The 26,078-nt window shown below is 40.2% G+C and overlaps 1 protein-coding gene across 5 annotated transcripts; it reads left to right on the top strand.

Annotated features, from left to right (window-relative positions):
- The first annotated feature begins 4,022 nt into the window (after positions 1-4,022).
- On the top strand, positions 4,023-25,897 carry ikzf1 (IKAROS family zinc finger 1 (Ikaros)). Of its 5 annotated transcripts, none has more exons than XM_044136924.1 (8): positions 4,023-4,230; positions 8,848-8,901; positions 9,078-9,191; positions 18,125-18,397; positions 19,994-20,161; positions 21,527-21,652; positions 21,982-22,116; positions 23,926-25,897. In XM_044136924.1, the coding sequence occupies exons 1-8, from the start codon at positions 4,086-4,088 to the stop codon at positions 24,594-24,596; spliced, it is 1,686 nt and encodes a 561-aa protein (XP_043992859.1). In that variant the 5' UTR covers positions 4,023-4,085; the 3' UTR covers positions 24,597-25,897. The 5 variants fall into 5 exon arrangements, with proteins under 5 accessions (XP_043992859.1, XP_043992857.1, XP_043992858.1 ...); XM_044136922.1 differs by having other exon boundaries at positions 4,077-4,230; positions 21,985-22,116; XM_044136923.1 differs by lacking the exon at positions 21,982-22,116 and having other exon boundaries at positions 4,078-4,230.
- Positions 25,898-26,078: the final 181 nt, after the last annotated feature.

The raw sequence follows: 26,078 nt of genomic DNA on the forward strand, positions 1-26,078 counted from the left end.
AGTCACAACTGGAGAAAAGTGTGAAACTGCTGTTTGTTTTGCAGCACTTTAAGCTGAGGATGGAACTGGAGGCTTTAGGCTCTAATTTAATCATTAGAGAAGTTACGACTCTTTGCAAAACTATTAACACCCCTTAAAGTTTTCCAACTTTTGTCACGTAACATCCTTATACTGCATAACTGTAAATTAAATCCAACACAACCGACCACCTGGAAATATCATCTAATTGGTAAATAATGTACCTATGTGTGTAATTTATGACTGGGACTTTAATGTGCTCATTTTGATTAATATATTGCATAAAAATTTTATTTGCTTTCCTTTTCAAAATCCTGAGCCAGAACCTTTGTATTCACACGTTTCTGGTACATCTGTAAATCTGGCGCACAAGCAACATCAGTCCACTGAGACACTTAAAGACTATTAATGTGTTCAGGTTCTGCTAAAAGGAATTAGCCTTTTAGCACAACTAGCATCTCAACGCTAAACATGTAGCAGCAGCACCAACATCCTCAATGTCCACAATCCAAACTTGTAAAGAAGCTCCATGAATGATCAGGAGTTCCTGAGAAACTGAATGAATAGAATAACATTTTGCACCAATCTGACGGTTTAATAACCTAAATAACATACTAAAAACAACAAATACCTTTGTTTTTGAGCTCATACGTCTGTTTATTCAGTAATTTAGCAGCAAAAAGAGTTTTTGAGTTAAAAATGTTGCTTATTTTGTCGATATATGGTTTTAAATTAAAATGTGATTACTTTGAATTAATTAATTACAGACCCAGCAGGTAAATCATTTAAAAATATCAGCTAATGTGAGAAGAAAGGAGTTGCAAGAGAGCCAGAAAAAAGCCCATTTGGACATTGTCATCCTGGAGTCACAGTAAATATGGTTGAGATTGAACTTTCTGACCTACAAGCACAAAAACGGCACCTGGTGGTGGCAGCACTATGCTGTGGGGATTTGAACAAAGACTGGAGGAGGACAATGACCTTCAACATTAAGCTGGAGCAACAACATCCCAGCATATCCATGTGTTAGAACGACCTTGATCTAATTATTGCTGAGATCAGTGGAAATCGATGCCACAGACACTCTTCATCCAAACTCAAACGACTTTTAGTTACAGCTGCTGCAAAGAATTAACTCAAGGATTCTAGATACAAATGCCTGCCGCACCTTTCAGATTTTTATTTGTGAGGGGAAAAAAACATAAAAATGTGTTATTTTTCTTTTAACTTCACAGTTACATAATGTTTTGTGTTGCTCCATCAGGAATGTGAAAACTTATAAAACACAGCAGGGGGGAAAAGTCCATTAGGTGGTGATGGAAAATGAAAGGAAATATTTAGAAATGATGCTTTGGTGGGTAAATGCTAAAACACAAATCAATGGATGAAGAAATCACCCTTTGCTCCAAAGTCTCATTCTCAGCTTTCAGAGCTGCATGGCAGCTGGAGGTGGTGGCGTTTTCAGACAGGAAGGCTGTTTTAAATAGTCAACTCTGCCGCAGAAGGTGGGATGCCTGCAGTAGCGCTGAGCTGTAGAAGTCAGTGAGACGGTGCTGGTTTCAAGTAGCCTCTGCAGAAAACCAGAGGGAAAACCACATGTCAGAAAATTAATGCATATCAGCCTGAAGATCAACTGCAGGACTGAGCTGAAGGGACGCACTGCAACAAATGAAAGGAAAAACGGATCATTTTGGGACAAACGGATCATTTTGGGAACTGGAAAACTTGGCTTACATTTGATTCTGCTATAAAGGTGAAAAAAAAATTATTTTTCAGTTATTTAGTGCAGAAGGGAAATTAATGTATTATATTTAAGATTTATTTTATGATATATTTGTGTTGAGTTTATGGCTGAAGGCTCATGAAAACCCAAAATATAACTTATCAGATTAGAGCAATTAAATAAAACCAATAAAAAAAAAACATTTTAAAAAAGGAAAGTTGTGTTTCGGCTTCTGCAACTATAAGGGCTGCAGACAGTCAGGCAGAGAGGTTTGGGAAATGAATTACAAAACAGCACAACAGTCACTAATCAAACTTCAAAAAAGAGCAACAAGAGTAATTATCAAGGTTAAGGACCAGGATCAGACTAACACATTATTTATCCAAATATTTTGCACACATAACAACATTTTGTTCTGAACAACTACAAAATAATATTCAAATAAATAAAGCCAATGCTGTACACAATTTCCATTCATAAATATCACAAAAATAATTCTAAATTAAAAACTGCGTTGCCCATTGCAAAAAATCAAAAAGCATAATATTTTGCATTACAAGTTGCCATCTGAATAAAGGTGCTGATTTAAATCTGGCCTCTTATAGCTGGTTAAAAAAATCTTCATAACGGTCTTTACTTTAGAAGTTCTAGACCAAATTTACCAAGGGGGACATTTTAGTCAGGGTGATTTATGGAGAACACTTAAAAAAAGTACACAAAATGCACAGCAATATATGATATTATATATAAATATATACATATAATGACTTAATGAAAGTCCCTCTTGTGTCTCCAGAGACTCAGGTTGCAGATCCCTGACCTATCAGATGGAAAATGTGATCCTATCTAGGGCTGTAGTAAACAAATGTTTTAGTAATCTATCGGTTATTCTTACAATTAATCGAGTAATCGGATACCAAAAAAATCATACAGCAACACACTGCGCCACGACGGACACTTTTTTGTCCATCGATGGACACATTATCCATCCTCACTGACATTGTTCAGCCTGGAATGAGCGACTTCCTCCTCACGTCTGTATTTTTGCCAGTTTTGCTTCTAAGGACGGTGGAGCATGGGGAGTAATTTAAAAAGACACGGGTTGATAGCAGCTCGCTGAGCGACCATGAGGCAGCGGCGGTCCGCAGCGTTCTGGGGTCCTTTAGCTCCCGCCACGACAATTTAGTTGCCCTTAATATTTCCTGTGTTTCATTTTGGTCGTTTTTGTTACATTTAGTGTTGATATGTGTGTGACAGGCGTATCTATCGGACAATTATGTATCAGTTCAATACGACGCGTGACATTTAACGATATTTTACGGAGGGGTAGTAATCCTATTCAGGGGTACTGAGGTACAGTTTTAGGGGTGCTAAAGCTAAAGTACCCCTAAAACAGAGCTAGAATCACCACTGGTTAAGACATTTGTCTTTGTCTAATTAACCTTTATATTGTGCTTCACTTAAATAAATAAACTTTTTAATAATATTCTAGTTGATTGAATTGATTGGTCTGTATGTCAAGGAGACTGGAGACTGGAGAGGATTATGAAGTAAAATTCGTTTTCCGGTCAGAGGCACAGAATCCAAATTCCAGATCTGATTCCGGATCTGGAGTGCCATGTCCACTGGTGGCTGTGGTCCAACACGGCCATCTACCAGAACATGTTAGCACACTTCCTGCTTCCTTCAGCTGAAAAACATTACAGAGACCAGATTTCATTTTCCAGCAGGATCTGGTACCGACCCACGATACCAAAGGTACCAAAAGCTGGATCCCGGCCTGTTCCACACGGCTGTGAAAACGTTTCATGGAGCCTCAATTTGAGATTTTCATCAGCTTACCAAGTATTATCAGATAGAACAGCTAAAATACTGAAATCTGATCCAGATCAACTATATTCTGATTTACTGGGAAGCTCCTAGAATGTAAAAACGGGGCCTGAACTCTAAAGAGGTCGTGGAGGGACAGTAATGGATAAAGTATTGAATAGAGAGAGAGAGAGAGGAAAAGCTCATTACAAGGTAAAGAAAAGCACTTGAGTTAATTTCATGGACTAGTTCAGAGCCAGAACAGGTGACAGAAGGGGAGCTGTCCAATATGCAGGCGCGGACTGGCCCCCATCAACTCCCTGCGTGTGAATGAAATAAATAAACAATGAATGGTCCACTCTCCTCGCTTGCAGCATCCCATCTCATGCATGGCTGCCAGTGATGGTCTGCTGGGTGTCAGCTTTTATTGGCACGGCACAAAGCAAGAGCCAAGGGTTCGGTGGGCTCGACTCCCCGCCGCAGAGTTTGGATAAAAGCAGAGCAAAATGCCTCAGCCGAGCTCAGAGGCATAGACATGTTGGGCTGGAACGAGGAAGTGCAGTGGAGAGGGGAGGGACTCAGGGCGCAGCTCCATGGGGCCGCCGCGGCGCTGCGACCTTCTGCACATGGAGCCGGGGAGAGTTGGAAGAACTTCATTCTGCAAACTCAAGGAATAGCAGGTAAAGTGACCTCCACCGCGCTTTTTTGTGTTTTTTTTTTGTCGGGCTTCCCGCTGAACTCTCAGGCTGTGTCGGTGGAGCCAGCAGAAGCGGCTCGGTTCGCTCTAAAAGGAACGATGGAAACGTTTGCGTCTGGAAAAAGAAGTTTCTCCTGTCAGTCTGGGTGCAGGTGCGCCTCAGCATCAGATCCCGACTGCTGCCGCTCGTTTTTATAAAAGTTCATCTTGTTATAAAACTAATTACTAAACAGAATCATATTTTAAAACTCAATGTGACGATTTTGTTTTTACTTCTATTTTCCGCGTTGTTCGCCACTAATTTATAGGAAGTAGTGGAAATGTTCCCCTTTTTTCCCATGGGCCTTTTTTCTTTTGGGAATGAGAATAAATTAAATAATTAAACATATAAATTAATTAGATTTACATAAAAATACTAATGTCGTGTTTGTGGTTTGGTTGGGCTGATTGCGCGTTTCCTTATCATTTTAACGCGTTTAACTGCTCATGTAGCGGCACCTGTTGCAACAGATGCGTAAACTTCAGATAGTCCAACAGAACATCTATGAAGTTTCACAGAATAACCAAAACAACTTTTATATTTTTATCAAAATAAAAAAACAACAACATTATAACTAAATTAGGGGTTTAAAAATAAACGTTAACTTTGCTCTCCTTAAACAGGAAATCAGTCCGCAAAGAGTCGCGCAGGGTCGAAAACGCGGTGCGCACTATTAAATAATCTATTAATCAAATCATTTTCCCCAAACCTCAAAACTTTGTTTGTGTCTCTGTTCTCAGTTGAACCACATTTTCAGTTTGTTTCGCGTCTCCGTTGGAGAGAAGAAAAAGAAAAAGAAAAACGTACTACAGGCAGGACTGACGGAACTTTTTACACTTCTGCCTCTGAGGTGAAAAGTTGTTCATCAACGCCCAGCAGAAAAAGACATGAAGGAAATAAAGTTGTTTTTATCTTCCAAACACTTAGAAAAAGAAAGGAAACACTATGCTTTCCGACTTTTAATAAATTAAGCCTGAAATTATTATCCGTACCCTTCAGGTTTAATGCAGGGAAAAAGTGATGAATGCTAATTGATTTTAAAAAATGCAGCATTTATAGTTGAAAAATTAATTTTAAATTTAAAAAAATTGCTAAAATTCTATAATACATTTAATTAAATCTTACTATAATTATAGATGATATAATGGTGCAATTTTTGTAAAAAGAGAGAATAAAATAGGTGTGAAGTGAAAGGCAGTACCTGCTCAAATGGGGCTTTTTCAAAGCTCACATGGAAAGTGAAGTGCTACAAAACCTCTCTGCAGATACATCATCTTTCTTGTCAAGAAGAACCAGAAGAGTGTGTGGGTGTGTGTGTGTCAGTGTGTGTGTGCGTTGGGTGCAGGAAGACAGACAGTTATTAAAATGATTGTACTGTCTGAATAGCAGAGTAGTGAAGTGTGTCAGATGCAAATGAAGGAAACTTCTCCTCAGCGCACCTTTGCTCGCCCCTCCACCCCTCCACGGGCTCCCAGAACACATCTGCTAACACCCTCTACCCACTTCCACCCATACATTTCATGAATTACTGATGAGAATCTCCATGTGTGTATATATGGAGAACAAAGGTGACTGTTATAGCTTAATAACTGGTGGTAATAAAAGGCACCCAGGGGAGAGAAAAATCAATAATTCAGCTTGCCTAGAAAGTGCAAAAAAAGCAAAATAAAAATGAGGAACATTTCAAATTTCTAATTTATTTGAAGGTAATAAAGTGTTTTTGTGCTGCAGCTATTTGGATTTTATTCTGTTTCCTGATTGCAAAACAGGAAAAGTAAATTTGTTCTCCTTCTTGTTTTGTTATTAAGCTTTTCAGATAATTGTCAGTGTAAAACTCTGTAGGTTTTAAGTTGAGAGGAGGCAGTTTTTGAAGCTTTCTCCTGAGTATCCAGACTGCGCTGGCGTGGTCCTCAGTATCTGTTAACGGTTTCGTTGTTTTCTCATCTCCACCCTGCTCCCTGGTGTAGCTTTTGCACCTCGCAATGAGCAGACGCCTCAAACCAACCCCCCTCCCTCTAACTCTACCCCTAGTGCTTCACCACCATCCAACACACACACACACACACACACACACACATGCAAACACGCAGGAGGAAGACCGAGAATTCTGTCAACCCACAAGCCTCTTCCTGCATCTCCCCACTTGACACAACTACGACCAAAAACTGTTCCAGTCCCGTTGCGCTTTGTGTCAGAAGTCTTCTCGATGACTTCCATCCCACCAGCACAAATCTTCCACTTGCCCCCACTTTTCTTCAAGACTCATCCACCAACACGCATGAGTTCGCTTTGTTTCAGACTGGCAACACTGAGCTCCAATTAAAACATGTTGGGGTTTTAAAGGAGGGGAAAGTGGAATTTGAAGGTGCAACGCTGACATTTTTTAAAATGAGAAAAGCTGAAGTACAAATGAGACACTAATAAAATTAGAACGACTCAAAACTGTCACAAGTAAAGAGTGAAAACAGCTTGAAAATAGAGTCACTGGTTCAGCTGAAGAGTTACTTCCTGATTGTTCTACCCAGTAACTTACTTTCCAAATGCAGAGGCAGGCGCGTTGTGGCTGAGAATGTAGGAACTCCGTCTAAAGGTCTTTATTTTAGTCAAGATAACCTCATGAACCCACCCCCACGAAGCATTCATGTACCCTGACGAAAACTATAAAGGTACATGAGAACGGAGTCCTGTCTGCAAACTCCAGATGCTTAGGTAACACACAAATCATCTCCACCGTTGACCTTTGACCCCACTCTCCTCCCTCTCTTCCTCTTGCTCTCACACTTGCATCCTGGTTGGCCTCTGTAGGCGTCGAGCTCCCGACCCGACGTTGAGCGTTGCGACAGAGCGGACCCGGTTCGCTTCCCACTGTTCGTTCCAAATGTGTGGAGCCATCTGTCAGTAAAACAGGAAGGCCTGGGTTCCCCTTCTCCCTTGGGCTTGTTTCGCTATTTTCGGGAGCTTCACTTCTCCCTGTGTGGCTGCTTGGACCGGGCAGCCGCCCCAGCGCGGGCTTCTTGAAGTGGCGGCGCTGGGGCCGAGGCTGTCGGGGCCCATCTGCTGCAGGCTTGAGGGCCATCCATTATTAATGGGGCCACGGGCGTTGGTGACTCCTCAGATACTCAGCCCTGGCCAGAGGATCGCTTCTGGATTGCCTCGGCTCGCGCGAAAAAATTAATAAATAAAGAGAACTTCTGTCCCTTGCTGTGCCTTGCAAAAGTATTCACACCCTCTGAACTTTTCTTTCACATTTTGTCACATTTCAACCTCTGACTTCAGAGTGTTGTGAGGGGATTTGAGGTGAAATGTAAAGAAGTGCATAATTCTGAAGCGAAAATAATTTTTTAAAATAAAAAACTGAGGCGTTTAGGTTCATCATGCATTAGTAGATTAATCTGAGTCAGACTGGATGGAGAGCAACTCTTAACAGCATTTTTTACAGTTATATTTCATCTGGGCTATTCTAAAACATGAATGTGATATAATCCATTTCAGCTCTTCCAGTGTTTTCAGGGTCATTACTCCCCTAGAAGCTAAATCTTTGCCTCCGGTCTTTATTTTTTCCAGACTGCTTTTTTCCAGGATTCCTCTCTGATTAGCTCCATCCATATTCATATCAACTCACTAAAAAAAGCAACACCAGTTTCTCATACTAGGAGACATGAATTATTATATTCCTCAATACAGTTCACAGTTTCTCTCATTTCTTGTCTTATCAACTCTATCTGACTTTCCAGTCCCTGCTAAAACCACAGCATGATATTGCCACCACCATGTTTCATGTTTGTTGTGTTTCCTACATGTCAAACTTCTTTTTTCTCTCCCAGAGTCCAGGTTAGTGGAGTGCATGGCTAATTGTTGTGTCTGCAGCTCCTCCAGAGTCAACGCAATCCTCCTAGATTTTATTTAGGAGTATCAGAGTAAAGTGGGGTTGAAAAATTATACATCATTTTCCCTCCAACTCACAATTCTGCTCTTCTTGATGTTGGTTTCTCACAGAAAATCCTGATAAAATGTGCAGAAGTTTCTTCTCTCGTACCCGTTCTCCTTTGACTCCTGGCCTCCTTGCAGCCATCTATCTCTCAGCCGCCTCTTTTTTCTCCCTCTCCGTGATTCTGATGGTATCTGCGTCGGGCCGCGGACTCAGCGATGCGTGCTCAGTAAATTAGAGAGAACACGAGCGTCGATCAGCCGGGCACGCCGGTCGCCCGCATCCCCCGCGACCCCGAGGCCAGTTAATTTTCTGCTTAATTTTGCGGCAGTCAGTTTGCATTTTTGGATGATTACGTGGCAGGAAATTAACAATAAATAACAAATGTGGTGTGAAAGCCCATTCCCACTGGCGGGCCCCTGCGAGCCGGAGCCGGGGCCGCGCTGCAGCTCAGCCTCTCTGTCAGGGCTTATAATGAAAACGTCTGTAATTCTTTGTAATGTAACGTGGGGGAAGCTGGCTGTGACAAGAGTTATCCCGCTGTGCTGATGGAGTCACACCCTTAACTCCACTCAAGCTGCTTCTAACATTGAACTTGATTAAACTTATACGCGTCTACATCTCCCCTGCAGAATACTTGCACCGCATGGAGACCGAAGAGGCCCAGGAAATGGCGCAGATGCCAGGTAAAAGCTCGCCCACCTCATGATTGAAATGTAGCGCACACAGTCGGGACAATAGGCCCACAAAAGCCACTTTGCATCAGCGGGAGGTAATTTATCTCCTCCTGAGAGTCGTGTCGAGGGGTTGCGTGGTGAGTGATGGGTGTTTGTTGGTGTGTGTCTTCCCCCCACCGTCCCAGGCAGGGAGAGCCCCCCTGTCAACGAAGCGTCTGAGGAGGCAGAGGAGCCCATGGCCGTCCCCGAAGACCTGTCAGCCGGTTCCACCCACCAGCAGAACAACCGGGGGGACAAAGGTACGACTGCTCCCACAGCCCAGCCAGATCTGGAGTGAAAAAATAAAGAATCACCTGACCTGCAGGCAGTCTGAAAAGTGTACACACCCCTGAGTTAATTGGAAATCAATTAGGACTCCATGTTTAACCTTCAACATGGCATCAGCTGAAAAACTCAAAAATCTGTTAATTTTGTCCAAACTTTATGAGCCAGGGACAAAAACTGAAAAATGTTACTATTGTTGGGCCACAAAATAGAGAAACTAGAAAAATTAACTGTCTTTTTTCAAATTTAATAACAGTTCACAAAATTTGTGTATAATTAAAGATCAAATATATAAAATGATTTTAGACTGTCGTTTTATTTGAAGAAAATTTCCAGATCTGTTGGGTCATTAATTTTGAAAGTTTTCCATTTTGTTGGCCACATTTTTTACCATCCTTGACCTCAGTCAGGGGCCAACCGAGATCCTTTCAAGGGCCACAAATAGTCCCCAGGCCACACATTGGACACCCCTGATCTACAAACTAATACTTTGTTGAAGCACCTTTTGGTTCAGTTCAACTATTTGAGGTCCATCAGATTAATGAGACGTCTCTTTAGGTGGCCCCACATATTTTCAGTCTGAATTAACCTCTGGACTTTGACTAAGCCGTTCCACAACTTCAATCTTCTTCTTCTGAAGTCAGACTTTGTTGACCTGAATGTGTGTTTGCACCCACAGTGATACTGACAAATAAAATCCATCTTTATCTTCAGATCTTTAACAGAAACCAGAATGCTTTGAGTCAAGACTGGCAGAAAAAACAACAACCCCGCAGCATGATGCTGCCACTTCCATCTTTCACTGTGCTCATTTCCAGCATTGTTGATGGAAGATTTGAAACTTACATCTTTGTCCAGAAACATGGATGATGCAGGAGATTGTTCTAACAACCAGTACTTGTTGGAACTTGTTCAGATTTATTTCACACCCTTCTCCTGACTGATACCTTTGATTAATGAGATACATTTGATCCTTTATGGCTTTAACTATTGAATATAAATGAACAAACATATCAGATTCACTGTGATGGCTGTTGAAGGCTGTATGTGAAGATGCTTCAATAATGTATCAGTGCATACTTATGCAAAAAGTTTAGAGCAAATTTTTTATTTTTTTCTGCTACAACATGTAATTTTCCAGGTACATGAAACAGATTTTATGTACCGTGAAAACATTTTCATATTAATTATCACTGCATTATTTCCTACTGGAGAAAAAACTGGCATTTCAGCAGGGGTGTGTAGACTTTTGAGAGCCGCTATATGTGTGTGATGAGTTCGTCCAGTGAAGCAGCAAACAAACAGGAGCCAAAAAAATCTAAATCAAACAAACAAACAAAAAAAAACCTGCAGCAGCATTCCCAGTGCATCCAAATGAAACCCAGACAGATGTGAGAAAATGTCAGGATCAAAAGCAAAACACATATAAAAATGTTTCACTAAGTTAATCCCATGTAACTCCATCGGGAGTACACCCTAAACCCCCTGGAAAAATTCATTTAGAGATGCAAAGAGACACATTTAGGTCATTGGCAGGAAAGGTGGAGGAAATAGAGACGCCTTTGATCCATGGCATGTCATTAATAACCCCAATCTTAAGGAATACTTAATGTGGCCTTGATTTGAGTTTGTGAACATCAAGCAGGGGAATTTGATGGTGAAAATGAGGATGAAGCAAACTCAAGTCTCCTAACATGGGTGGTTTGTGAAAGAGCAAGAAATATTCATCATTCATGTGTGTCTAAGGAAAAATCACCTGGATAGAAGGTGAAGATTTAAACTCTGTAGGAGTTTAAGTGGAAATTTTTCTGCTTAGGATGGAGAAAAAATGTCTGTGTTCATCGTGACAAAAACAGGCTCGTCATGTGCTATCTGCAGCGTTCCACATATCCAGATAACGGCAAAGATTAGCAGCGCGCAGTCAAAAATAAGATGCGAGAGGAAACTGAAATAGGATGTGTAAGAGTTTCCTAAGAAGAACTTGCCATCAGACAGTTTCAACACTCCTGGAGATAAAGAGTTTAGGAGCAGGGCCAAAGCAGAAAGAGATCAGCACATCACTGCACCACAGAGGTCACACACCTGCGCGCACGCACACACACACGCACATTTATATATATAAATGCATGCTTACTAACAAAGGCTTTCTCTTTGACTTTACCGGTGAGATGTCAGGAAGGGAACTTGACTCAGGCAGGAAATCTCCTTACAGTTCGTTCTTTACTAGATCTGCAATTTTGGCTGAAAAATGTCAAAGAGCAGGTTTTTTAAAAAATGTTTAGCTCCAAATGTAGAAGAAAAACAGCACAGTTTGTGGTATACGTAGGTGCATGATGCATATATGTTTTTAATCCATGTACATTAGCGTGTGTGTGTGTGCGTATCTCTGCACAGGGACAGAGAGAAAGAAGGGAAGTGCAAGTATCTGGTACATCTGTGCATGGCTGCCTCTGTGATAAAAGCCAGAATTAGTTAAAATTATCGCCCGGGATCATGTGCTGCTCAGTTCTCTTTAGTGAAAAAAAATAAAAACACAACAGGCAAATAGTGGGCCGGGGGAGACTAAATGTGGGACACGGAACCTCAAAGTATCGAAAGCTCAAAACCTCAAAACCCAGGTTGTTTCCTGTTGCAAATAACTATTCACAGCTCGGGATGAAGTTTGTCGGACCGAATAGTCACACAGTCTACAAACGCACACAAACAGAAAGGAGGTTTAAAGGTCATAGTGAGGCCCTTTTCTTATACGCTGAAAATCAGGAGAAACGTTGAGTTGAAGTTACACGCCTGCAAGCTGAACTTTCCCGCTGAATTTTGTTTTTTTGGTTCTCTTTCACTTTCTGTGATTCAGATGGAGCCTTTTGCTATTTCAGAGGCATGAGACTGAGAGGGAGACTAGTTCCCGAAAACATGGCTGCAAGTTTTTTTTGTCGTGTGTGAGAGGAAAAGTAGGCTGTATTTAGCGTTCCTGCAAGTTGTGCTCAATGTGTTGCTGCCGTGGTTTGACACTTGTGGTTCCTCTACCTTGCACACCAAGTTATTTTCAGGCTCTGAGAGAAGCACAGAAACTTCCAGCAGGCGCCCTGCGTCCACGCTACGTCGCTAACATCTCTCCCTGCAGCCAGCCACTCCTCATATCATAGTTCATCATCTGCTCTATTAGTAATTTGAGGATCAGATTGCCCGTATATCAGGTTGTGACTTTTTATTGTTACCTTTTGTGTTTGTCTACACTGTGATCTGACACCTGCTTCCCAAAATGAAAAATCAGGATGTGTGATCATGACAAACATAAAATTAAAGCTTTCTTCCTATTCCATATTTAGTCACAACTTCCTCATATCCATGAGACCTGGGCGGCTGCCCAGCGCTAAAGGTTCCCTTCTCTACAGTCCAGCCTGATCATGGCTTCAACATTTTAGCTGCTTTTTCTATTCAGGTCACCTCAGTTTAGATTCATTTAATAACCATTTATATCATATCCAACTGGATCTAAAGCGTCCCCATGGATGTCTTGACTGCTTCAACACTGCAGGATAAAACAGCAATAAGCAATGTCCCCCCCATAATATCCTTTTTAATATATAGATATTGTTACTTTAAATTGGACCTTGAAATTTATGTAGGTTAGAAAACACAGACACTTATATGTAGCTAAAATACTTTAAGGAAGCGACTACAACATTAATAACTTCCTATTTTAATGGTTCAAACACCAAATATATCTGAATATGCATTTATGCACACAGTGGAAACCGCCTTGTCGCTACCACGGAAGCTAACATCTACAATCTTCCTTATTTCTGCTCCCAACACATCAGCCAATCAGAACCAAGAAAAATTAATGCCACTCCTTGATTGGCTGCTTTTCCAAAAGCCAGTCAATAGCATGTCTACTAGCGTTGAGCCTAAATATTTAAGATTTTCTAAATATTTTAGATATGCTCTAAAAAATTCCATTGGTGAATTTTTCCTCTAAATTATCTGGAGTCAGAAAAATTTCCACAGAAAAATCTGATAATACTAAATATCGAATCGTCCCTTTATTTATGTTTTGTAAAACTCTTATATTTAATATTTGAGTTATACTTATATTTCAGTAAAATATACTTTGAAGTTCATGACATTCCAGTGTAACAAACCTGATCACTTTAAGATCAGCAGGAAGACTTACATCATCACTGAACTGCTTTGGCCTGCCTGAGAGAAAAGAAAAAAAACAAAACTTGGTGGTTTTTCTGAGAGCTTCATGTTTTGCAACACGTGCAGCACAGTCTTCAAAAGAGATGTTTGTCTGAGCGAATTGTACCGGCTGATTCTCTTTCACATTTACAGACAGAGCATAAGATGTCACAAATTGATAGTGCATAACAGAAACTCACCAATGAATAGCGACCTCCTCTCCCACCTTCTTAGTTTTGTGTTGTAATAAAGGAACAATAGTCAAAAATATATTATTTAATCAAATAACTGATAGCTGATAAAAAAACATTAGTTTTATGTTAAATAATATGTTGAAAGTGTTTATAATATATAAAATAATATCTACAGTCTAAGCAGATACCGTCAGGCTAAGCTAACGCTAGTTAGCCGTGGAAGCTAGCAACTAAAACACCTAGTCAAATACCTGTATCATCAGAATGTTTACACCAGAAAAACTAATTAATGTTTTAAATAAATAAAAAGGACAAAATATGGTTAATTTCATAGCTGACAATAACCTAACAACAAAAATGGCTACATTAGCATGCTAACAGTTGGTGAAATGCATGAATTCAAATAAATTTCAAGTGTTTATATAAAATTGATTAAATATAGAATATAAATTAAACCCCATCAACATCTGTTGCCCCCCAGTAAAGATGTGTTTTAGAAAAACTTTACAAAAAAGCATTTTTTTAGAATTGCAGAACCCTTGTTTCACACTAGAAGGTGAGACAAATCCAGAATTAAAAAATATGTTTTTTAAAAAAATATTTTTTAAAAAAGTAAAGCAGATATAGAGCAGAAAATGTTATTTACCAATGTTGGACTTCTTATTTTAGTCACATGGAGGCCCATACTCTACAAAATGGGAAAGAAAAAAGAACATTCCATTTAACTGCATAAGTTTAGTGAGGACTACCATAAAAATAGATACTTATCTAAACTTGTCCACATAAACAGTTGGAGTAAGAACTAAAAAGTTGCAAACAAAGTGCCAAGTTTACCTTGTACATCCATCATAAGGATGATTCAGGATTTTGATCACTTGTCATTGTTGATTAAATCTTAACTTCTGCTTTCAAACAACAAACCTTGCAGTTTATGACCTTAAGCTCAACAGCAGTTGGATTTTAAGGTTGAACGATGATCCAGAGAACACCAGCAGCCGTGTCTGAGTGGCTAAAAACCAAAACAAAAATGAAAGTTGGATGTTTTGGCATGAATTTAAGCATGCTTTTAAATGTGGCTGAAGTAAAGTTTTCATACTTGATAGTTGTTGCCACCAAGAGGTGCAGAAGAAATTATTCAGTTTAGATGGGTAAATACTTTGTCACATCTTGTTTGGGTAGTTTTTTCTCCTTTATTTTATCAAATTGTCATTTAAAAATTGCAATTTGCTTGATTTGCAGATTAATTGTGACAAAAAGAGCAAAGGAGATAAAAGCTTATTCACAGAAACTATATTTGTCCTGATTTCATATCTGCAAAATCATGGAAACATTTAGTTTAACAGATTCATGTCCGTTTTACTCGTAACAAATACAGGAAGCGTGGTTTGCAAAAATAAAAAGGTAGTCAGAAAGAAGTTTGATGTGCAAAGCAGATAAATAAAGATAAATGCATTACGTGACCGGGTGATCCTTATATTTCACTTCACCTCCTGCCTTCTGTTAGCAGACCTTTATGTTCCCTCTGACTTGTTGCGATAAAAAAAAAAAAAAACTGTTTCAGTTGCATGTTGTTTAACAATTCCTTTCCCGTGCTTCCCTTTCTGTCACTTCTCCATAATTCTTAGTATTTCAGTTAGACAGGCCCTCTTTCTGAAGCTTCCCCTTTTCCCATAGATTCCTATATTTCATGATTTCCTCTTGTTCCTCTTCAGTTGTACAAACAGAGACGGAGGCATGGGGAAATCAGGCCGCTGCCGAGATGTGCAAACCGCAGGCTGGTGGCTGTGGGACTTGCACGATCAGTCGGTTCTCTTACACATTTCTAAACGCTCTCAGGTGGGAAAAGCGGGAGCAAGCAGTTTATTGCGCAGGACGCTTCTCTATTTTTCTGATCAGCGGAAAACCACAAATCAAATAAACATTAAAAAATTGCTTTTTTATTTGTATTTTGTCCTCAGAAGTGGTTTGCATTGATGAACCATGCAGAATTTGAGGTTTTTGCCAGTTAAATCGAGGTTTGTGCCTGCAGTGTAGGTGAGATTGTGAACTCTCTGCTGCGCTGATAGTTTCTGCCTCAGTCCCTAAAGTTTGACACTGCTTCCTGTGTCTCTGTTTCCTGTTTATCTTGCTGTCATTTGCTTTACCAAAGTGTGATGGTGTGAGATGATCGGCATGTTGCAGCGTCTCATCTCTGACATCCTGAAGGCATGCTTTCCTAACTGTGTGTCCTGACCGACTCACAGGCCATGCTTCAGCAAAGACAAACGGCCTGTTGGCACGTAGGCTGCTGTCGCCTCACTGAATGCCTGAAATACGAGGGAAATTCTTGAAGATTTGATGCAGCGCACGGAAACGCTGCAGCCTGACATTATCACAAAGCCGCTGTGGGTTTTTTGTAGTGCAGGGTTGTCACATACCGACTCGTTTCCAGCTGGAGAAACTGAAATGATGAATAACCAAAGACAGAGGGATCACCATGTGGTGCTGAAACAAGTTTTCACACCTTCTAAAGATTTCCACATTTTTTAGCGTCAAGTTTATAAACAAAGTATTTTATTTGGATCTTATGTGACAGACCAACACAAAGTTGTACAATATTTTAAAATACTTAAATACTATAGTTAATTCATCCAATTATCTTCAAAGAATCATAGATGATGTTGTGGACAGGAAGGATCTCCAATAGCAGTCAGTCCTGCATTGAATTTGAAGAGGCCTCTGGCTGAAGACTGCAGCAGAAATGATATTTCACAGTAACATGTCCTGCATGAGGTGGATTAGCAAGCTCTGCTAATCCACCTCATTTGCTTCGGCCACTCCTCTCTAAGTCTCTTTTTGGCCATAGAAAGTCGGACAGAGAGACATTTTAGTCAGGATCTGATAATTTTCCATCATAATGGATGAACTTCCTCCTTCTGTCCCTGCTCTGCGTCCAACAAAGCCTCCTTTTCAACTCCTGTTGAAAATTCAACAGGGACCTTGGGGTCAAAGTTCAGGCGCTGGGCGTGCTGTGGTGGCGTAGGGGATAGCTCCACCCACGTTTGGAGGCCTTGAGTCCATGACGCGGCTGTCGCTGGTTCAATTCCCGGACCCGGCGGCATTTGCCGCATGTCTTTCCTCCTTTTCTGTCAGCCTACTTTCACATGAGGGACACTAGAGCCCACAAAAAAAAACCCTGGAGGGAAAACAAAAGTTCAGGGGCTACTGGAGCTTTGAAGATGCTAGTCAGCTGCTAAAAGTTGTAAAATTGATACACTGTTCCAAAACTGAAACTAAAACAGCAAGATTAAGATCCAGCTGCACAGCATCCAGAACAAAAGGGACAGTTCATGCTTTTTGATGTGTTTCACTCTAAAAGATGGTGGTGGCAGCAACATGCTGCAGGGCTTCCTTTAAAGTTTGTTGCTTCCTTTAAAAGCATTAAAGGAAAAATGGATGCAGCTAAATACAGAACTCTGTAAGACAGCTTGTTTTTGACCACCAAAGGAATAGATTAGATCAAACTTTTTCTTTGAACTGATTCATCAAAGTTTAGATCTTGGAGATTTTATAAAACTGGTGCAGACACACCCAAAAAAAAAACTGTTTCTGTAAAGTTTTGAGTCTGAAAATAAATGCATGTTACACTTTGTGTTGGTTTCCAGATAAAATCCCAGATAAACACACTGAAGGTTATAATGTGGAGAATTTCATGAGGTGTGAATACTTTGGCGAGTTTCTGTATATCAGAGCAGGGAGGCGCTCCAGAAATACGACATGTTGCTTGTTCAATGTGACAGTTCATGGTTTTGAAATGAAAGTAATTGCAAATGATGCAGAATGATGAATAAAAAATATTTTTAAAAATTCCTAAAATCAGATTTAAAGAAACAGAAATTTGTATAATAAAATGTATCTGAAATATACACCAAATACACAAAACACCATGAATTTATTGAGTTTTAAAGCTGCAGCATTTAACTTTTATAAAAATATGTTTTTTACATATTTGTTAAAAATGTTGCCATGTTGTGACGGTTTGTTATGATCTCCCTCCCTGAGCTACTGTTGCTGAAGAAATGCACCACTCTCTTTCAAAAACAACCAAACAGAGCCAGGAGGTGGGTCTTAGCGCTGTCAATCATCCTCATGTTCTTGCTGCTAAATATGCTAATAGCGGAGAAGCAAGTTCTTTGATCAGAAAAACCATTTACCTGCTCTCAGTGGTAGCTATGCTAACTAGCCTTAGCATTCACAACAGGATCTGCTTGACCGCGCTAAGACCCGCCTCCTGGCTCTGATTGGTTGTTTCTAGCCAGTACTTGGGGCTTTGGGAGGAGGAAGGGGAGGTGACATGGTGACAGTTTCAACAAATAGGTAAAAGAAACAAACATTTTTTATAAAAGTTACAAACTCCAGCCTTAAGGTTCAGACTGTCAGGATAATGTAAAGATTTACCTGAATAAATCAAAGTGCCCATCTTCTAGAGTTTGACATGATAACAGAATTTGCTCGTATTCTAAACCGTGGCCCCCCCTTGCCCTCTCTTCCAGCCTGTAACATTAAAGTTGAGGCTCGCAGTGATGAGGAGAGTGGGCTGGCCTGTGACATGATGAATGGCGTGGAGGAGGAGGAGTGCGCGGAAGACTTGCGCGTGGTCGACCCCTCCGGGGCCAAGCTGAACGGCTCACAGCCGAGTCCCGAAGCCAAGGCCTTCTCCTCGGCGGGCGGTATCCGGCTGCCCAACGGGAAGCTCAAGTGCGATATCTGTGGGATAGTTTGCATTGGCCCCAATGTGTTGATGGTGCACAAGCGAAGCCACACCGGTAAGCCGCCTGCAATGTTTCTTGCTCTTCCTCTGCACCCATGTTGACTGTCAGTATGAAAGGGAGAAGACTGTGTGCTGCTGTGGCACTTCCTGTTGTTCAAGAAAAACTCAGAAGCTCTGCACTACATCTGTTTTATTCAAGTAAATACAAAATGTAGCACAGTGCCCTCAACTGAAAATAATAAAAGCATGCTTTCAATCTCAAAAACACGATGAGAGATGCACCAATCAGCCAATCATAAATGGATGATTTTCTCTAAAAATAAATTTTTTCCCCCTTTTTTTATTAAATGCATGAAAACTATAATTTTCTACCTGCAAACGCATCAAACAGCATTTCTAAATAATGCAATTCAGATAAATTCAGGTTGTAATTCTCTCACTTTGCAGAAAAATCTGGATCAACAGATGAAAGATGCACCAATAATCGTCTTCATGTGCAGCTCAAATGTTTAAAAATCTTAATTTGAGGACATTTTTTCCTCTCATGTTCTAAACTTTAGAAAAGAAATCAGCACTGATCAATGCATCTCCTCTCTCTCCTGTCATGCCTGAAAGATTCTCAGCATCACATTTAACATTCATCACTTTTCACTTAAATTTCTCCTAATAACCACCTGACAAACACTAATTATCCATTAGTTTCAGAGCAAAAAAAAATACACCCGCCCTGAGTTTAGAAGCAGGATATCTGCTGCAGTTAAATGGAATTGACTTTAAAACGACAATTATCTGGCTGTTAAAAAGTTTTTCAGAAATTCAGAAATGATATGCCATTGTAACGGAGCCAAACCAGTGGTGGGGAACATCTGCGAAAAAGCCACTTAACTGTCAAGCTTCTGAAACTAATGAAACTCAAAATGGAAGAAAGGAACAGTCGACTAATGCAAATGCAAAAGAAAGTACGCTAAGAGATATAATGAAATGGCTCCTATTTAAAAAAGAAAATATTCTACACTACGTCTTTTGCTCCTGAAATGCATTTTTAATGAATTTCCCTTCATATTTTTGCTGCTTCACTGGCGTCTCTTATTTTATGGCGGGCTTTTGAAAGAAAAAAAAAAGCCATATTATAACGTTTTCAGAGAATGCCACAACACGCGGAAAGGCTGGATATTGGTTTATTCCAGAGGCGCTGATCAGGAAGACTGGCTCTCAACACAAAGTGTTTCCTTCGCTTTATTCAAATGAGGCTGAATTTGCATGGTGATGTGGCGCGCTTATTTCAGAGACGAAGAAGAGGGGGGGAAAAATGAGATTTTCAGATCAAATTGACCTAAGCAATGGTGCATTACGGAGCTGGCAGGCTGAGTGTGAGAGGCTCATGTTCGATCAGAGCGCCAGGGGGATGAGGGGGGACGCGGGGAGATGGAGGCCCTCCCGCCGGCTGCTGGATCGCTGTCGGCCCCGGCAACGCTCCATCATCCAGCGTGTTCTGGCGCCCGGGGCGCTTGTAGCGCAGTGACCCTGCACGTCTTTGTGCTTATCCACATGAAAGACATGGAGACAGATAAAAACATATAAGCTGAGCAGCAGTGGTGCACGTTGTGCTTTCTGTTTGGGTGCACTCAGAGTGTCTGCTCTCTGTCCTCAGGCGAGCGGCCGTTCCAGTGCAGCCAGTGCGGCGCCTCCTTCACCCAGAAGGGCAACCTGCTGCGTCACATCAAGCTCCACTCAGGAGAGAAACCCTTCAAGTGTCACCTCTGTAGCTACGCCTGCCGCAGGAGGGACGCCCTCACCGGACACCTGCGCACCCACTCAGGTGAGCATCAACACACTCCTACACACTCCTACACACACACGCACACAGTCGGTGGTTCTGGAAAAACTTAGGACGGAGCAACTTCTGCTGTGGACAAAGTGAGACCTCAGTTCTTTATAAGAGGAAGTTGACAGCATGGAGATATGGTGTCACTTTTTTTTCTTTTTTTGGAAATGTTTTGCAGAAGTATGTGCTAATGAAATTGGGTGTAAACATCGAACTCGCTGTGAACAGTTTAACGGAAGAGCAGAGGGATAACCTGCACAGCTAACAGCCATGCATGTGCAGGCGCTCTGCGTTTCACTGCATCAGGAGAACCAGAAGAGGAGTGTAAAATGTCAGATCTTATCTGGAATGAATCTGTTTTCTGCAGCACATTTTCAGGCGACCACAGGCTGGCTGGTACGGATAGAAACGATGAATTTAAATTAAACAGCTGCAGTGAAACCACCAACTACATGCAAACTAAGGCAGAGTTCATCTCTGACTTTATCTCAACCGAAATATATTTAATGCAGATTCATTTTAGACAAACTACAAATTCTCCTGGTCAGTTAAATAAAATGTTGATTTTAAAAAAAATTTAAATAAAGTCTGACTTTATGTAAAATATTTTATTTAATTTTTCAAAAATGTATATTTATTAATTTATTACTTTAGATATCTCCCTTTTTTATATAAAGTTAACTTAATTAAATAATAAATTTATTTACTGCACATTTTTAAAGTATTTCATTTTTCTAAACAACTCAAATGTATTCACTTTTTAACTGAAGCAAATCTGTCATTTTTACATTAACAATATTAATTAACTAAATAAAAACAGAATTAAAAATGTGAATTGTTTTAATAAACTATTTTTCATAATTAATTTATTTAATTTTTTAAAATCTACTTTAAACATTAATTTTTTTTTCAAGTTTTTTTCAATATTGTTTCCTTTTGTAAAATAAATAAATCATATGAATCTAAAATTGGCTTTTTAAAAGAAGCTTGAAAGAAACTTAATTTTTTTAAATATTAGTTTTGTGTTTTGGGTGAAATTTGAATTAGTAATCGTTATTCCTTATTTTAAACAGATACTTTACTATTTTTGTTTATGTGTTACATATACATGTATCATACCTATTTGGACACTGTGCTTTTTTCTACAAATATATTTGTACTTAAGAAAAAAAAATTAACAAAAATGAGAAAAGTCTTTTGTATCAGAGGAGAAATGAAAAAGTAAAATAATTACATTTTTAGAATTTAATATTTTACTAAGATTCTCTTCCGTCTGCATTTAATACAGATACTTTCAGACAAAATGTGGTTTTGTGAGCACCTTGATTGCCTGTTTTCTGTTTCTTTGATGTATTTCAGTTGGAAAACCGCACAAGTGCGCCTACTGTGGCAGGAGCTACAAGCAGCGCAGCTCCCTGGAGGAGCACAAGGAGCGCTGTCACAACTACCTGCAGTGCATGGGCCTGCAGAACAGCATCTACACAGGTTGGTGGCGCCGAAATGCTCCAGAACGTCCGTCCAACTCTGAAACATCACATACCAACAACACTGATCTGTCTGAGGGCCTTTATGGTCCACATGATGATGACTGGAGGCATATCTGCATAGGATTGATCTTCTGAATGCATGAGCAAATACCAAGAGCTTCACATGTCAGAACAGTCCGCTCTGAGCCCCACACACAGGAAATACATAGGAATACCATCCGGCATGTATCACTAGGCTCCACCTCATCATCTGATAAGAAAAAAACAAAAAGGACCGGTTCAAAATTACTCTGACGCTGAAATCTACTTCTCTGTCTTGCTTTCCAGTAGTAAAGGAAGAAAGCAACCAGAATGAGCAGAGGGAAGACTTAAGCCAGACGGGATCTGACAGAGCCTTGGTGCTAGACAGACTAGCTAATAATGTAGCTAAGCGTAAGAGCACTATGCCCCAGAAGTTTGTGGGTAAGGGCTGCAATCTGCTTCTTTTGTGTGACTTAAAATGCTTTTACTGTTGTTAGCTAAATAGTTGCAGCTGAAATGTCCTTTATGTTCACTCTGCCACCTCGGCTCTGCACAGTGCATGCATGAAGACGTAGATTGTTTGATTATTTAAAGAAAAAAAACAACTTTTAGATTAACAAGAGGGAACATGAATCTAGGTATCAGACCAGGGTTTTACTGAGAACATGAAAACATACAGTGCCAAGCAAAAATAGTCACAGTGTTTTCACATTCTAATCACATTTAATGATTTAAAAATGATATACAAGTCCAGGAAGTTAGGAAGTCCAGGTTAAAGGAGACACAGCAAGCATGTAGAAGATGTTCTGGTCGGGTAAGATCAGAAATACTGAAATGTTTTTAGCCTAAATAAACGTTTTATGAATAAAAAAACAAGGACATAGCAATAAATCGGCCCTAGTAAATTTATTTTGGAAGATCGGACAATATTTACATGAGATCTGATCTTGTTTACCTCAGCAAAGGTCTGAAAATCAGCCTCTGTCCCCTTTTGACAAACCCATCCAGCAGGTAATGCTGGATGAGCAATAGCAATAGTAACCCACTGTAGACAACTTTATGATTTTGTTGCTATATTTAGAGACTTTTCAGACAAAATAATCAGCATCGGCCAGAATCGGAGGGTCAGGCTTCTTTAATGATCGGTGATTGGTGCCCCTATAAAAGCAGAAAAGTCACCCAAAACCCACTATCCCTACTTTAAAACATGGCAGTGGGCGCATCATGCTGTGGGAATGCTCGTCTTATTATGCATAGAGTGAAGTACAGTGTGACAGCCTGGAAAAAAAAAAAACATTTTAGAGGCGGCAAAACACATAAGTTGGGAGCTGAGGTTCATTTTCCAGCATAATTGAAGGATTTAGGTCAGTTTTTGAATGGCCTAGTCAAAGTTTGGACCTAAATCCAGTAGAGAATCTGGAATTATGATGCAGAAATTAAGTTTTTGACTGATGCAAAACAAATTATATGAGTTGGAAAAGTAATGTCGGACATGAGGTAGTGGCAGCGTCATGCTGTGGGGGTGTTTTGATGGTATATTAGAGGCTACAAAAGTGAAACACGGAAGAAGATTCAACTTCCATCACAGTAAACAAACAATCAGAACTGTTATGTTTTGATTTAAGTCAAAGCATATCTATGTTTTAGAATGGCCTAGTTAAAGAAGAAAGGGGCAAAATGTTAAGTTTTTAGATGTGAAAAATGGTTGAGTTGATCCAAAAAAGACTTGGCAGGTGGTTCTACACAGTGCTGACCCCAATAAATCCCAGATTTATTAGATTAGAACTTGTAAAAGGAATTATTTTAGGATGGAAATATCCCTTATTGTCCTGGAAATGAGAAAATCAAAGCCACTAGACTCACAAAGATAGAATATAAAATATAGAAAAACAGAATAAGGAGTTAAAGTACTATGCAGTAAGTGGAAAATTTCAACATAAATACTGTGTTGTTCCAAAGAAATTGTGTACTCCAGTACATGAATGTTAGTTTATTAAAATTTTACATTTAAAAAAGATGAAATATTTACAGTTGGTGACAATAAAAACCGATTGGCTCATCATATAAATCTCTCTAAAACAAATGAAGGCTTGCGGTGTTAAAAATGTGAAAAGGCTGAAAGGTTGTGACTGCGTTTGCACGGCACTGTGCGTCACTTTCTGACTAAGCTAGAGAGCGTTAGCCTCAAGATGTGTGTGAATAACTGGGAGCGTCGGTGAAACATATCTGCGTCTGTTTCTGACCCACCAGGAGACAAACGTCTGTCGGATCTGTCGTACGACGGCGGATCGGGAGAGCTCATCCAGCCGCACGTCATCGACCAGGCCATCAACAGCGCCATAAGCTACCTGGGAGCGGAGTCTCTGCGGCCCCTGGTCCAGACCTCCCCGGCGCCCTCCGACGTCGGTCTCGGCTCCATCTACCCGCTCCACAAGCCGGTCCCCGAGGGCCACGTGGGCGCCGTCCTGTCGGCCAAAGACAGCGCGGCCGAGAACCTGCTGCTGCTATCCAAGTCGGCGCCCAGCGACAAGGACGGCTCGCCCAGCCACAGCGGCCAGGACTCCACCGACACCGAGAGCAACAACGAAGACCGGACGGGCGCGGCCACCGGCCTCATCTACCTGACCAACCACATGGGCTTGAGGAACGGCGTGCTGCCGCTGGTCAAGGAGGAGCAGCAGAGGTACGACGCCATCAGGGAGGTGGCCGCCGAAGGATTCAAGGTGGTGACGGCGGACGGCGAGCAGGTGAGAGCGTACCGCTGCGAGCCGTGCCGCGTACTCTTCCTGGACCACGTCATGTACACCATTCACATGGGCTGCCACGACCACAGAGACCCCTTCGAGTGCAACATCTGCGGCCACCGGAGTCAAGACCGCTACGAGTTCTCGTCTCACATAACCCGGGGAGAGCATCGCTGATGAGCGCCCCCTTCAGTCCACACTGCAAAAACACAACGTATTACCAAGTATTTAGTCTACTTTGTAGTGGAAATACCTTAATTCACTTGAAATAAGACAAAACACTTTTCATTAGGGATGCGCCGATAAATCGGCTCTGATTTCCTTAATTTTGGGAGAATGATGATTAGCTGATACTTATGTGAACTTGGCAAAGGTCAAACAATTACCCACTGCTGCCAACTTAGCAACATTTCAGATAAAAATATCAGTATCGGACAGAATCAGAATCGGCAGGTCAGACTTTTTAAAGATCATGATTGGCCAGAAAACTGCAATCGGTGCATCCGTTGATACCCAGGAGGGAAAAGCTCATATGTTGACAAGCTACTCCACGAATAAGCAACATAAAATTAATATAAAGTATATTTATACACAAGTGTTAAAGGATAAGTAAATTAAATAAATACAGGACCTTCTTTTAAATCAATAATTTCTTAATACTTATAAAAAAATACTACTTCCACTGGCAGATTGTTTAAAGTGAAAAAAATTTTTTAAATCAGTCTGGCTGAAAAGTTACCAGTTAGTTTTGTCTTATTTCAAATTTACTAAGAAATTAGACTAAAATACTTAGTAAAATTTTGTGTTTTTACAGTGCAAAAAAAGACAAAGCAAATACCATAAAAAAACCACACATCTGCAATAAAAGTGTAGAAATACATGATGTAAAATACACTCCTAATGTCTGGACGTTTTTAAACCATGTTGCATGTTTGTTGATATATGAATATATGAAAAACTTTTCTTTTTTTTTTTTTTGTTATTTTAAATACAATGTTTCCGAAAACATGAACAACTGTTGTAGAAAATGCAGCCAAAAATACAAAAGGACCTTTTTCTTTTTATTAAAATGAACAAGACTTGCACCAAAATAAAAAAAAGAACAAAGATTTAGTGCAAACAAAACACAGCTAACACTGGAGGTATTTACAATCAGCTAAAGGTGAGACCAGAGTTCTGTAAAATGTCTCAACCCTTCACCTTTTGCTCGTCTTTGTAGGATTATTTATGAAACATTTACATGCTTGTCTGTTTTTTTTATATTTATTACAGTGATTGCTGTTTTGTGTTATAGAGTAGCATCTTTTTTCTGTTCAGCTGTACTAAAAATGTGTGTGAGAGATTTTTGTGTCTGCTGCTGGAGGCTGTTCATGTAAAGGATCGAGATCTGCTGTATCGGAAACTAAAAGTAAAGTTACCATCATCTGGAGAGAGGGTTACGCTTTCAAGATGTCAATAAAGGATATTTTATATATGCACACAGAGTGGGTATGTTTTCTGTTTTTAAATGTCAAAACATTTAAAGTCAAACATAAATGATTGGTGGAGTTTGGCTCTCAAACTTCTCCAGAAATAATTAAGTGTGGATGTCATTCAAGACGCTGCGCGGTTCAGAGCTGTCAAATAAAATTCAATTAGACCGAATGACTGACATTCAAG

This window comes from Gambusia affinis, linkage group LG13 (genome assembly GCF_019740435.1).
Source record: "Gambusia affinis linkage group LG13, SWU_Gaff_1.0, whole genome shotgun sequence".
In the NCBI taxonomy this organism is placed as follows: domain Eukaryota; kingdom Metazoa; phylum Chordata; class Actinopteri; order Cyprinodontiformes; family Poeciliidae; genus Gambusia; species Gambusia affinis.

Excerpts from the sequence above, each read along its gene's own strand:
- ikzf1 (XM_044136924.1), top strand. The coding sequence starts at position 4,086 with ATGTTGGGCTGGAACGAGGAAGTGCAGTGGAGAGGGGAGGGACTCAGG. Across the intron at positions 18,398-19,993 it reads GCACAAGCGAAGCCACACCG|GCGAGCGGCCGTTCCAGTGC; the intron begins GTAAGCCGCCTG and ends CTCTGTCCTCAG. Across the intron at positions 22,117-23,925 it reads TATGCCCCAGAAGTTTGTGG|GAGACAAACGTCTGTCGGAT; the intron begins GTAAGGGCTGCA and ends CTGACCCACCAG.